Raw genomic sequence first — 13015 nt, 5'->3', positions numbered from 1 at the left:
GCGCTAGGCGGGAAGGGAAGGCTGCGCAGGGCGCATGCGCGGTGCGGCCGGTGGGGCTGCCGGGAGAGCGCGGCGGGACAATTGAGTGCAGAGGCGGGACGGACCGGCGACGGGACCGCAGGTACGGGAGCTACGGACGGGGGTCCCGGTGGAAATGACCCTGGGAAAGATCTTAAAAATTACCTAGTTCCAACCCCCCTGCCGTGGGCAGGGACATCTTTCACTAGATCAGGTTGCTCAGAGCTTCATCCAACCTGGCCTTGAGCGATGGGGCATCCATAAGTTCTCTGGGCAACCTGTTCCAGTGCCTTAACATCCTCAGAGTGAAGAATTTCTTCCTTATATTTAATATAAACCCTCTCTGTTTCAGTTTGAAGCCATTCCTCCTTGTCTTATAACTACATGCTCTTGTAAAAATTCCTTACAGCTTCTTCTGATCTGAGGCGATTTTTCAGTAATATTGATGTTCAAGGCGGTGCGCTCTCTGCCTGCAATTTAACTGAGTAAAAGCTGATGCTGTGCCATGTCTCTGAAGTTGCTCACAGCCGCTGTTCTGCCTCTCCATCTGTGCCGGCAGTGCCCCTTCAAACACTCAAGGAGCAGCGTGTTAAGTTTGGGCCGAGATATGGGTATTGTAGCTGCCTTTAGCAGAGCTCCGTGCGCACCGTGTTGAGCTGGATGTGTAAAACTTTGAAGCATTTTTTGTATGTGTATTTCATTTTTAATGCAGCTATTAATGTACCCTTAAGGATAAAAGTAAAACTGAATTCAATGCCTGACAAACCAGCTGCACCCATGAGACGGTTTGGGCTGTGGTTTCATGGTGCACTGGGTTTGGCCAGGCCTGGTTGCTAATAAAAGCTAGGAGCAGTGCTTTTTGCATTGCTTGCAGCTGTTTCCCTGCAGCCAGACCTAACGGTAAGGAAAGTACAAGGTTCTCAGGTGTATCGGTGCTGTCTCTGAGGAAAGGACGTATTTGCATGTTCATTCATTTAGTTGTAATGTGGAGCTATTCCTTGCCCTTGCTACACCTGCTCTGATCTCATCTAAAAGATCTGGCATCAGTGGTTTGTTGTACATCCACGATGTTCTGTTTCTATTGTGTAGGAGTAAAGGGACAAAATGTAAACCTTTTGGCTATTATTTTTTTAAACATGTTTTTGTTACATTTTATGAAACCTGTTATTTTAAAGACAAAGATGTATTTCTGGATGCAGTATTTCATTTTAAACCCCACAAACCTGTAAGGGTCTTTGTAGTTGCAGGTAGGTAATACTGGTAACAGTGAAGTTACTGAGTTATAAAGGGTAGTTTCTTCAAATGTCTTAGTAATTTTCAAATCTCCTAATGAGTCTGTTTTTGTGGTTTAAGACCAAATGACAGTGCAATGTCTAAATGGATTTGAAAACCAGAGCACTTTAAGCACGGATATGTGCAATTTATGAATTGCGCAGCTTTCCCATTCCACAGAACCAGAAGTGCAGTGGGCAGGGTTAGTGTAGCACTGCAGCCATGCTATGCACAGTCCTCATGCAGAGCCATGGGGTGTCCTGTGTTGTCTTCCCAAGTGTCTCTTGTGTAGTGTAGGTTGGGTAGAGAACTCGTTCCAGGTTCACATGGCACCTGAAGCTGGCTGTGCTCAGCACTGGCACTTGCAGTCTGCTCCCCTGGAAGGTTCTTGACACCTTTGCAGTATTCACAGTGACTTTTCATGCTACAGATACTCCTGTTATAAAAACCAAGCTACTCCCTTACTGCATAGGGTTAACTAAAATTCATGTGCTATCACTGTTGTCAGGTAGGCCTAACTTAAGTGCACTGCTGTAGACACAGTCAGAGGCTTCTTTCCTTGTATTTTTAGTAACAGCCACAGTGGAAGTGACAACAGTTGAGGCCATTTTGCCCCTAAGATTTATGTCTAATAACAGCATCACATATATACTAATTGTACTCGTACTGGGGAGAGAGCAGTACTCCTGCTACCAGTGCCTGCGTGTTTGCAAACTGCTTCAGTGCAGACCTTGGCAAGAACGGTGGTTGTGCCACAGGAAGCCACTGGAGTGCAGAGTAGCACCAAAAAAGGTGCAGAAATACACTGGCTTTTGCAGCAGGATGCAAATGTGCTTTTGAGATAGTACAGAAGTTTGATTCTGCAATCTGTATTATGGTTTGTTTTTAACCTAGTAGTTGGGGGGATCATTTAAAATAAACATGTGTAAATGGAGAATTAAACCTGTAATTGTACTGTAAGTTGTGCTTGCCTTCTTCATTTCAGCTGCTGTGTAATTTTATTGGAGTTTTCTTCTTTTGTTTGATTCCTGTCTATTACTTTGAAGCATTAAGATTATACCTTGTTATTTTAGTGGTTGCAGAGTAAGCTTTGTCATATTAACATCGGCATATGTTTGGTTTTGTCTTAAGGTTGTTCAGGGGAATAATGGTCTTACATTTTGAGGGAAAACATCTAATACATTCCTTCCACTGTTCAAGTGGACATAACATGGAGCAATAATATCCACTGTAATTCTGAGATAATTTTCTGCTGAATGTTAATCTTATTATGGTGAACCTGAATGACCAATGTAATTGACTGTTTAATGTAAAAGGCTGTTCCCAGGTATGAGACATACCTTCAGCATTCATTGGTCATTGTACACTAATAATGGGCTTTTCAAAATTATGTTTCAAATGTTTAGAATAGTAAGTTTTGCTTAAAATTATTTTTCTTTTTATAAACTGGTGTAAGTTTGTTAAGTAGCCCTATACTGTGCATCTCCAGAGCATTTATTGCTATTGGAACTGCATTAGTGGCTTTTAAAATGAAAAATGAGATGTTCAGCTGCAGTATTTGCTGTAGTTGATCCTTTTTAGTACTTAAACAAAGCATTGCAACAATACTACTTTTTCTTAAATTTTATTATGCTTGTGAATTAATACTGTTATTTGAAGATCTTTTATGCTCTCTTATATTTTGAAATAGTGCTTATGTTGTCATCTATAGATACATTTTTATATTTAAAGCCTATCCTGACTATAGTTGTCTTTATCTGCTTCCTTCCTTCCTGTCCACCCTCCAGAGCAGTACAGTTAAATATGAGGCGATCTGCAGCTCCAAGTCAAGTCCTAGGAAATGCAGGCAAAAAGCCAAGGTTTATACCACCAGGGAAGTGTATTCCTGTTTGTCTCAAGAATGAAACTAAGGAGATGGACCAAGAAATGAAGTTAAAGGAGGTAAACCAAACAGTGCACTAAAAAGTATTTTGTACAGTATTGTGATTAAAAGATAACATCTGAGCTCACCACAATCAATCTCTGGTTTAATAATATATTCAGAAAAAATTTTGATAGCTTTACTCTCAGTACCTTTGATCTTGCTTCTCAGGTTAGGTTTCTCTAACTGTGGAGTGGTTGCAGAAAAATGTTTTTCAAATAAATAAAATTAATCAGTATTGAGCCCAAATGCTATTCTCAAGTGTAAAGGAGGTGGGGATTGCATCTTGGCATGGGCTTTATTGGATTTTATTTTTTGTAAAAGCAGTTAAGAACTCAGGATACTTGTACTAAAGTCTCAGTCTGTTGGGTTGCAGTTCTGCTGCAAAGGAACTTTCTCTGAAACCTTTGACACAGAAAAGCATCACAATTTTTATTTATCTACAGAAGACTTGTATTAAATTAAATTCATAAACTGTTTACATAGGTGTTTGGTATTGTGTGCACCTACTTTTTGTTGTGATGCACACAGTTTTGTAGAGATGTATATATTTATGTAGCAAGTTTGATAATGACAATTAGTATGTCTTGAGATCCCTTCTTGTTGCTCTTTTCTCTATTTCTCTTCACCTGCATGAAGAAAATGCTATTGTGAACTTATTTCTCTTTTGCAGATAGATGAGAAAGAGGGAGATGCTTCATTGCTTTCTAAAATAAACGTCCAGAATCAAAATGAAAATTTTACACAGTCTTTGGAATCAACTGGAAAAGTAAAGACAAAAGCATGTTTCAGTGTTGACAAGTGTAGCAAGGCAGAAATGAAAATGCTAAATGTGCCCAAAGCTGGTAAGATGCTCTTTCTTTTTTACTACCATGTATGATAAGAGAATTTTAAAGCTTATGAATGATAGGCTGCATATACTAAACTTTTGTGAAGTACTATTACAAGGGCTGTGTAATGGTGGCATTATTTGGTGTTCTACTGGATAGAGTAAAAGAAACAAGTGTTAAATGACTTTTTTAATACAAAAGGAAAGAACCAAGGTGTTTTGGAAGCCAGTTGATAATGTTGATATTCAGGTTTGCGTCTTCCAGAAGAGCCTTATAGCCAACTCACTCTAATCTACAGTTGAAGGCAATACAAGAATTATGATACCTTAAATAGTGGGAAAGTGTTGTAATTTGGAAACCTTGATGACCTCATACAGAGAAGGCTAACCATTTTGAATGAATTCAGGTTTTTTTCAGAATTCATGAGGATTTCTTTTCTTCAGTGTCTCCAGTGGGCACTTAAGGCTCAAGCCAACTTTAGCCACAGTGCAGAAGTGGCTTTGCTCATTTGTGGGTGTGCACTTCATCAGCTGTGCCCTGGTAATAAATGCCTCCGAAAAACCAGGGTAGTAAGCACTGCAAAGACATTGAAGTGTCTGAACTGTAGCAAGTGCACTTGGATGGACCTGAACAACATTGTGGGGTTGAGTGTCTTCGTTTCCCAGTCCTGGTGTGCCCTGACTACAGATACAGCACAGTTCTGTGTTGTATGAATCCAAGTGTATGACCTCAGGAGCCAAGTACATCTTGGAAGCCTTGCACTTGAACTGGGTTACTAACATTGATGGATGAAAATTGCTCCTTTTGGAGCCAGCTCAGGCATTCTAAATACCTGTCTTACAGTTATTTCACTGTTGTTTCCTCATAATTAATTACACTGATAACGATGGTTTAAGGTTCATGTAATTAATAATACTTTGTGTAGTGAGTGAAGTTTTAAAAGAGCATTTCAGGGCCACTTACCACCTTGAATTGTTGGAAGGCTTTAACAAAGTCATATTTTATTTTATTATAAGACTTCTTAAATCTTGAAGCCTGACTGAAGCAAAACTGATACAGCTCCGTGTCCCCAGGTCCAGCCAATAGTGAGGCTAATTTCCAAAAGGGAATTTTTCCCAATAGGCTTATGTATGTCCTATACACACATACACATGACTGGTAACATAGGCCACCACAGACAGGGAACACAGCACTCAGGCAAGCAAAAGCAGTGCCCGTGGACACATCCTGTTCCCTTCTCTGGCTGCTTGGGGTGAAAGCCTGTTTGTGGAAAAACAAATGATTACACTTGTATGTAGATGTAAATACACATGCACACAGAGACTTCAGATCCTTCCAGTAACTGACCTTGTGCACTCAGTCTGTTCAGTAGCTGGCTCCTTGATTTGCTGGGCACCCCAGCTGTGGGCACGTGAGTCACAGAGGCCCACAGCTCCCACTCCAGTTGCTGGTTTGCAGATTTGCACTCCCACAGGTACAAGAATGCTACAGGCCCTGCCAGAAACTTGTCTTAGCCACTTGGTCTACTTAGTGGTGGGCTCCTGGCTTCAGTGATCTCCCAGTTGCCTTGTGCCCAAGAGATCCACATGTACAAACACGTCTGCCTGGTAACTGAACTTACCAGGAGCCAACCCCCAAGGTGTCCTGGTCTCTCGAGTGACTTGCATGGATTTCTTGGTCCCTTCAGTAGCCAACTCTCAGACCCTCTGGTCTCCCCGGTATCTGGCCCAGACTCATGGCTGCTCCAATATTTAGCTCCCAAGCCTCTTATGCTACTTGCCAGCTAGTCCATGTTGGTATTTGTTAGCAATCTCACACAGTATATCCAGTCAGTGTCCTTGGTCTCTGGCCTCTCTGCTTGCTGACATATCAGGTACCTGAGCCCTATGACCTATGTGTGGTCCAGCTCCAGCTTTCACCTGGGAAAATATTTAGAAATGTAGTTTAGTAAGAAGATGGGACTTGCTCTGGCAACAGGATGCAGTGCCTTGCTGAGGAAGCTTACTGACTTTCATCTGTTTAAAAGTGGCTGCCTTTTTCCTTTTATTGTTGTGCGCTTGTTCTTCCCTGAACCATGTTCATCTATCACTTTTGCGTCTTTGTGGTTTTTGTTTCTTTTTTTCTCTATCAAAGCCCCTTCTAGCATCTGGAGATTGCACAAATTCCAGGCCCTGGTAGGCAGAAACCCCCTCCATTCTGTAAGGTGCTTCAGAGAGCCTTTCCCACTCTTCTTCCTGGGTTTCAGCCCCAGAAAATGGGGGTGTGATAGCCGTGATAGGATGCTGCCGCTGGCATGCTATGTGACCCAGAGTGTATGAACTCTGTTTGGCAGAGCTAATGTGGGGAAATTCAGCTTCCCTGTATGTCTTTAAGTCTTACAGCTTTTGTGTTTATCTGCTGCATGCTGAAACTTCAGTTGTTCTGATGAAGCTTACACTTGAAGAAAATTTTCAGTGTCTGTGGTCATGCTTCCCTATAGGTCATGCTTCCTTATAAGGTAGATCTGCAAAAATTTGTATCTGCTAGTTCTGCTTAGCCATGCACTTGAAAGATAAGTAGTGGATTTATTTCCAAAAAATCTGGGAAGTCAGCAGTCATTCCAGCAAAAAAATGTTGTGAAGTGGAAAAGATAATAAATGTCTTTTCAGTATCGTGAATTCTGGGTGCAGCTGGTGTGGGTCCTCTGTGATGACTTTAGGAAAATAACCAAAACTTTGTGGAGTGAAACTGGGTGAGCTGCTTCTGTTGATGTGCTGCTGCCTTTCTGAACAAGGCATTTTGTGCCAAAGCTCTTTCCATGCCTGCAGAATGGGGCTAACCCTCCAAGGCTTTGAAGAGCTGTCCTGAAATGTGGTATAAAGGAAGTAAGTCTAATGTAAATGTTAGTTATGGTCTTCAGGTTCATTGGTGATGCAAGCATTGTAGTGAGAAAACAATCCTGTATTGAGGCTTCCTTAAATCTTAAGTAATTTCTTAATAACTTAGATTTTCCAAGACAGTTTCTGCCCTTTACGTCACTTGTCTGCTATTCGTTACAGCTAATGTCGCAATTACATTGATTATGTAAATCATAACCTTCTTTGTAGTGGGAAGTTAAATTGTTTTGTCAAAGCTGGCTTTGGTATGAAATTCAGAAGTAATGGAAACCAGTTGCAAAAGCCAGAGTCAGTTTGGAGTTTTTTTTATTATTAATATTATAATGGAATTATATTTGACTATCAGTCTCTGGAGTGTCATACTTCTCTGTTAAAGGGGCATTAAAATAATTTTAAGATTGATGTGTATGCATTATTTCAGTTTATTGTCTCCTTATCATTTAATGCAGATGATAAACAGTTTGATAGTTTTATATCACACTCAAAGCTGCTGTGTTTGGGTTTCCAGTGCAGCAGTGGAATGTGAAAATAAATACCTCAGGTTCCTTTGAAATTCTTTTGAAACACCTGTGAACCACTGGACAACTGCACTGTTCATAGGCCTAATCTTTCTGAAACCCAGCCCTGAAAATGCTGTGCATTCTTTCAAAAAAACTCAGTTATCTGACACATGGTGTCCATTTCTTGGAGCAGACAAGTAAGGATTTGATTAGATGGAATAAATCTAAAAATTATTGCATATCTGGCTTAAAAAAAATACTTGTTTTTCTAAGCTTCTTTTCAAAAAACTTCTTCCCTGAAATGTCATTAATAAAAGTGAAGTGCAAGAGACTCTGAAATTCTGTGAGATGAGGTATTTCCAGAGACATTTAATAAGTTTGTAGCTACAGTTGAATGAAACCTACATATAGTGTTGTAATTTTAAGAGTGTTTGAACTGTAAGGTATTGAACATGTTCATTGGACAGTTTATGACTTGTGATTGTAAGTTCTGAATACTGGAAAATAATGTTACATATCTTTTTAGGAAAATGAACTTTACTACTGCTTTATTATTTTGCTTGTTTTTAAGAGGCAAAGAACATGGCAAGCTCTTTGATACCTTTGTTTTGTATTCAGAATATAGTACTTGTTGACACAATGGATCTTTGGGAGAGAGGTGATTTATTTGACATTATCATTAATACTTTTTTTCACATGCCTCCAAAGAATTCTATCAGCTAAGTGCGCATGCTCTTTAAAAATGAAAATTATTTAAGTATTCCTAAACTATTTACCAGTAACTGAAAACAAAACCATAAATGTGTTTTGAAGGATATTATTGCACCTCTCAAGTGCTCGGTTTCTACTTGTCATCATGACATTCTGAGGTTCTATTAGCAATAACAATTCAAAATACAGCTAATTTGAAGAAACAATGAATAGGCAGATCCCTAAACTATATTTAGTATCTCCTCAGCATTACTAGTGAGTGGGATTCGCAAGAACTGAGGTTTTTACCCACATTGCCTTCAATTTAATGATTTTAATATATATTTATTTCATTTATATAAAAGCATACATAATTTGATTTATGTTTATTATTTGAGTTTATAGCTTGCTTTCTGTTGGTACTTTTAATCTAGAAGAATGTTACTGTGTTTTGCCCTTCGGGTTACTATATAGTGTGTGGAAATGGATAGCTCTTTCACCTGAACACTTAGATGCAACATTCCAGTTAGACTGAGATTTCACTGTTTGAACCGGATGTAGGTGAACAGAAAAACTGGATACAGAGTTCTATTCCGTTACAGTTCACCTCCTGTTTGGTTGGTTTTTGGTTCAAGAGTACCTTGTCTTTCATCCATCACAGTGGCATCTGCTAATGCATCTTCCAAGAGGGACTTTGCCAGAAGTCATACTCAGATACTATCTTTGAGCTAACACTGAGGACAAATTGTAATTGTATTTCATTACAGGGTTAATGTGCTCACCCTATATCTCTAAGCAGATGTTTCTGAATGTTTTTCATGCTGATGATATTAACTGTACTTATTATTTGCATATGGTTTTGAATATATTTTCTCTATCTTCTCTGGAATGTTAATGTTTATTGACTACATTCGTCTGTAAGGTTTGGATGCTTTGTACACTTAAGCTTAATTTTTCATAATGTTGTTCCTTCATCTTTATAGACCGTTGTTACAGGTCTATCTGATACCTCTTATCACTTGATATGAATAAAATCCTTTTAACCAATTAATGTGAATATTAAGAGAAAATCCACTGTTCATTTATGATAGTAGCAATCAATTACCTATCACTTTTAATCAGGGGATTAAAAAATTTTATTTTCAGGATTTTCATATTGTCCAGTTTCAGTCTAACTGCCTACTTAGGGTTTCTAGTAACACAACTAAAAACATTCATGCCTGGCATCTCATAATGAACCAGATTATTCCTAGAATTACTTGGATATCTGCAAAAGTACAAGTATTAATTTAATTTCTGTTGTTGTACTTCACAGATGAACTAGAAGAGATATTTCAGTTAGTCCTGTTTTAGTGGTGGAGCTGCATGTGTAGCTGCAGTTCTGTGTGCCCTTCCAATGTTTTTATAAACAGCTGGTAAAGCAGTTAAATCTTTGGGTAAAAGATACTCCATAATCATGTGTAGTTCTTAATAATTACCAAGCACCCCTTAGAACAGCTAAGATGTGACTGGATGCCTGAGTGTAAGTAATTTATTACTGCATTGTTTGCAAGTAAGATTTTACAAGTCTATAAATTTTGTTACAATTTCTTATTCAAAATAGTATCAAATTATGTTGCTAGATCTTTATGATTTAAAATGTCCTCATTTTCCCTCCAATGTTCTGCACAGAATAGTTTATAATAATGAATAGACAAATTTATAGACAAGTTTATTTTCAATTCAGGATAGTTTCTTTACTGTTTAGGTGTCATCTGTGGCTGTTTGATCTCAAGAGATGGGGACTCGTTAATAAAACTGGATTGATCTAAACACATCATAAGATAAATTGGCCGTATCTGATTGGATGCTGGTTCCAGAAGTGTTCACCTATCCATCAGTCACAGTGGGTCTTGTATTTTCTGGTCTGTAGCTTTGGGATTCTTTGACATCTCCTCAAGACAACACCTTTCACTTGGTGCTCTTCCTTGCAGTGTAAATGATGTCTTCTACTCTGCTGCTGTCTTAAGGCCTTCCCTAGTGTTTCCCCAGCTGATTGTGCACACTTGGTGTTCTCCTGGGCTGTTGTCACATTCCTAACGGTGTTTATTCATCTTGAATTTGGGATGCGCCCCAGCTGAGTGCTGAGATACACGGTGCTAGTAGAATTAGCAGCCAAGAGTGAGATGGAAAGAAGGAACTTTACAGCAGCTTCACCACCAAAGACAACATCTCATATAACGTGCAGCAACTGCAAAACTGCTTTCCTGGATGGGACAGCCATCTGCAACACTGATGCAAATGCAAATTTGCTTAATTCTAGTGGGGTATTTTCACAGTTAGTACAACCTAATTTATAATTTGGTATGATCATATCTTGCTGCCGTGTGAATAACTAGGCTTTATGTAAGTATAGATGGTATAACCAAGATATTCACACATGGGAGAAAAGAGCAGTGAATTGGCAGAGAAATGTACTTTTCATTTGCCCCAGTTAAGTGTGCTTTGTATTTGAGCTAATGAAGATAATGAAGGAGAGGGGAAGGAAACCAGAAATCAGAAGGGTATTACATGATCAGAAAATAAAGAATTATATTCAATATAAGATATTCAACATTTCCCAAAGAAGTTGGAGGGATTAAAATGAAAGTTTTGCAGTAGTAACTTGTCTATCAAATGGAACTGTGGCTGCTTCTTTACAATGAAAAATATAAATTGTCAGGTTCTTTACTTTTGAGTAGTGATATATCTGTTATTGAAGAAAGCTGTGCTCCATGTACAGATGATAATCTTTCATGCATTTTCTTTTGAAGTTATTAAGTTATTGAAAATTAAAATTTGTAAACAAGCAGAAAGGCTTAAACACTCGTGCAGAAAGAGAGGTCTACTTTTGAAACTGCAGATATAAAGCAAACACCCCTTTCCAAGGGTTGGCAGGGGATGTGTTGGGAAATGAACTTACTATCCCAATATATTTATTACAATTTAGCTCCTAGAGTTGCATGAAACACACAGAATATAGTCTGCAATATACAGAAAAAGAAATTAGCTAATACTGTAACTTTAAAAATAAGGAACTTGGAAAATACTCTGCATAGAGACTATCTTAAAGGATTCAGGTTTATCAGTAATAATTCTTTCTGTTCCCTCATTCATTCTAGGGGGAGCGGTATACATAGTTTCTTCTTTTTTTTTTTTTTAATTTTCAAAATCTGTTATCAGGCTATGTGAATGTAAGATGGGCTAAAGAGAAATACACGGCTATTCATGTTTTCTCATGTGTGTTTTTATTTTCCTTTCTCCCTTCCTTTGGAAAGTCCTAGTTTGGATTGTTTAGGGTTGGTGTATGTGTATATTCCCAGCTCTCATGTCTCCAATAGCTATGAAGGTTGGCTTAAGGGAAGAAGAGGGAGCGCAGCTATCAGGTGGAGGGATAAGAAATGCCTTAGTGAAGGGAACTGGGAGGTTATTTTGAGCTAGCATGAGTATTATGACAAACTAGGCCTGGATGCCTTCAAAGCTACTTGTCAAATCTTTCTGTGGCTGTGCTCATTGTTTAGATCCCCTTTGTTGCCATGCCAGCCTAACTAGAGTGCAGTCCCAGCTTTTGGCTTTGGGCCATAAGTTTTCCCTGGAACAGAAGCTTTGTCACAATATGACTTTCCTTGAGCCAACAAGATAGTGATAAGATGGTTATCTCACTGGCTTCAAAATATCTGCTGAGCAAGATTAGAAGAATGGAGAAAGCTGTTCCTCTGTCAAATGCAGGGAATAGTGCACAGGGTAGTATTTTCAGGATAGTATGTAAAAGCATAATCTCCAAAATTTTAATCTCTCTATGAACAAAACAGGAGAATTGCAGAAACTTGGCTTCTGTTACACTAATTCTTTTCCTAGGGGTTATCTTGCTAGTGATGTGAGAATTTAGGGAAAATATCCTGAGAAAATCAGACTTTCAAACCTTTCTGTATTTCTCAGCTGCTTCTGATTAGTCATCAAAAATCTCGTTGGAAGAGAGGATCAGAGAGGTATAAGCATGCATTAGGAATGGACACAGTTCTTAATTTGTAAAGAATGGGGCTCTTACTTTTCTGTTTTTAAGGACACGACTTATAAAGTGAAGAGCGAATTCATGGAGCTGTACAGTCACATAGTATTATAATTTAGAGTCCTGTAGCTTTAAGCCAAACTTAGTTTGAAGGATGGTTACTGATCTGAATGTGTGGGTCTTGGAATGTCACACTGAGATGAAGATAAATTCTTTAAAATTTGGCATGGGGGGCATTTTAATTTGCTAACTCATATATTCCCAATTTCAGTGGGCTAGATGTTGAGAGAATGCCTTGTATCAGCAGAAGGGACAGAATTGTATTTATCTTTTATGCTTGGAATTTTATCTGATAAGAGCTCTGGAGCAGGCTGGATGTAATTCAGGCTAGTTTAAAGAGAGTTGTGTAAAGGTAATTATTGCATTGTTAACTTCTGTGTGTTTGTGTGCTTGTAGCAGTTGCAAGAACTATTAGGGGTTGGAAGTTAATACATGCTAGAAGCTGATCACAAAAACAGATGCAGGAAAAAGAAGAGGTAAAATTTTCCCTTATTTGTCTCACCTCCAATGCAGGACAGAGGTTTAGGAATAATTTTGCAGGAGAAAGGAAAGGAGTGGCCTGAGAGATCCAGGTACAGCAAAGATAAGAACAATAAAGTATAAAACTGATGGTGAAAGTGCTGATGAAGATGAGAAAAAAAAATCAAGTGACATGAGAAAGCCATTTGAAACATGAATGACCTAAAAGTATTATTTCTAAAGGGTCTGGTGTGAATGTATTTAAGCACTGTAACTTCCAGGTGGAGTTGTATTATGACTTTTGGTTCACAGAACTTCTTCAACCCCCTCCTTAGTGAATAATGCCTGCACCCCTTAGCTTT

The 13015-nt window shown here is 38.7% G+C and overlaps 1 protein-coding gene across 1 annotated transcript in view; it reads left to right on the top strand.

The window, feature by feature from the left end:
• Positions 1 to 64: 64 nt before the first annotated feature.
• Positions 65 to 13015, top strand: part of RAD54B (RAD54 homolog B) — a gene marked incomplete at its 3' end in the record, with an annotated part of 63592 nt that continues 50641 nt past the window's right edge. Inside the window, 3 exon segments of the mRNA XM_082296877.1 lie at positions 65 to 121; positions 3078 to 3231; positions 3885 to 4056. Coding sequence (XP_082153003.1) covers positions 3094 to 3231; positions 3885 to 4056 — 310 coding nt within the window. The 5' untranslated portion in view covers positions 65 to 121; positions 3078 to 3093.

The sequence above is a fragment of the Coloeus monedula genome (genome assembly GCF_965178545.1).
Source record: "Coloeus monedula genome assembly, chromosome: 1".
NCBI classification, from domain to species: Eukaryota; Metazoa; Chordata; class Aves; order Passeriformes; family Corvidae; genus Coloeus; species Coloeus monedula.
This window is presented reverse-complemented; position numbering and strand designations above follow the sequence as displayed.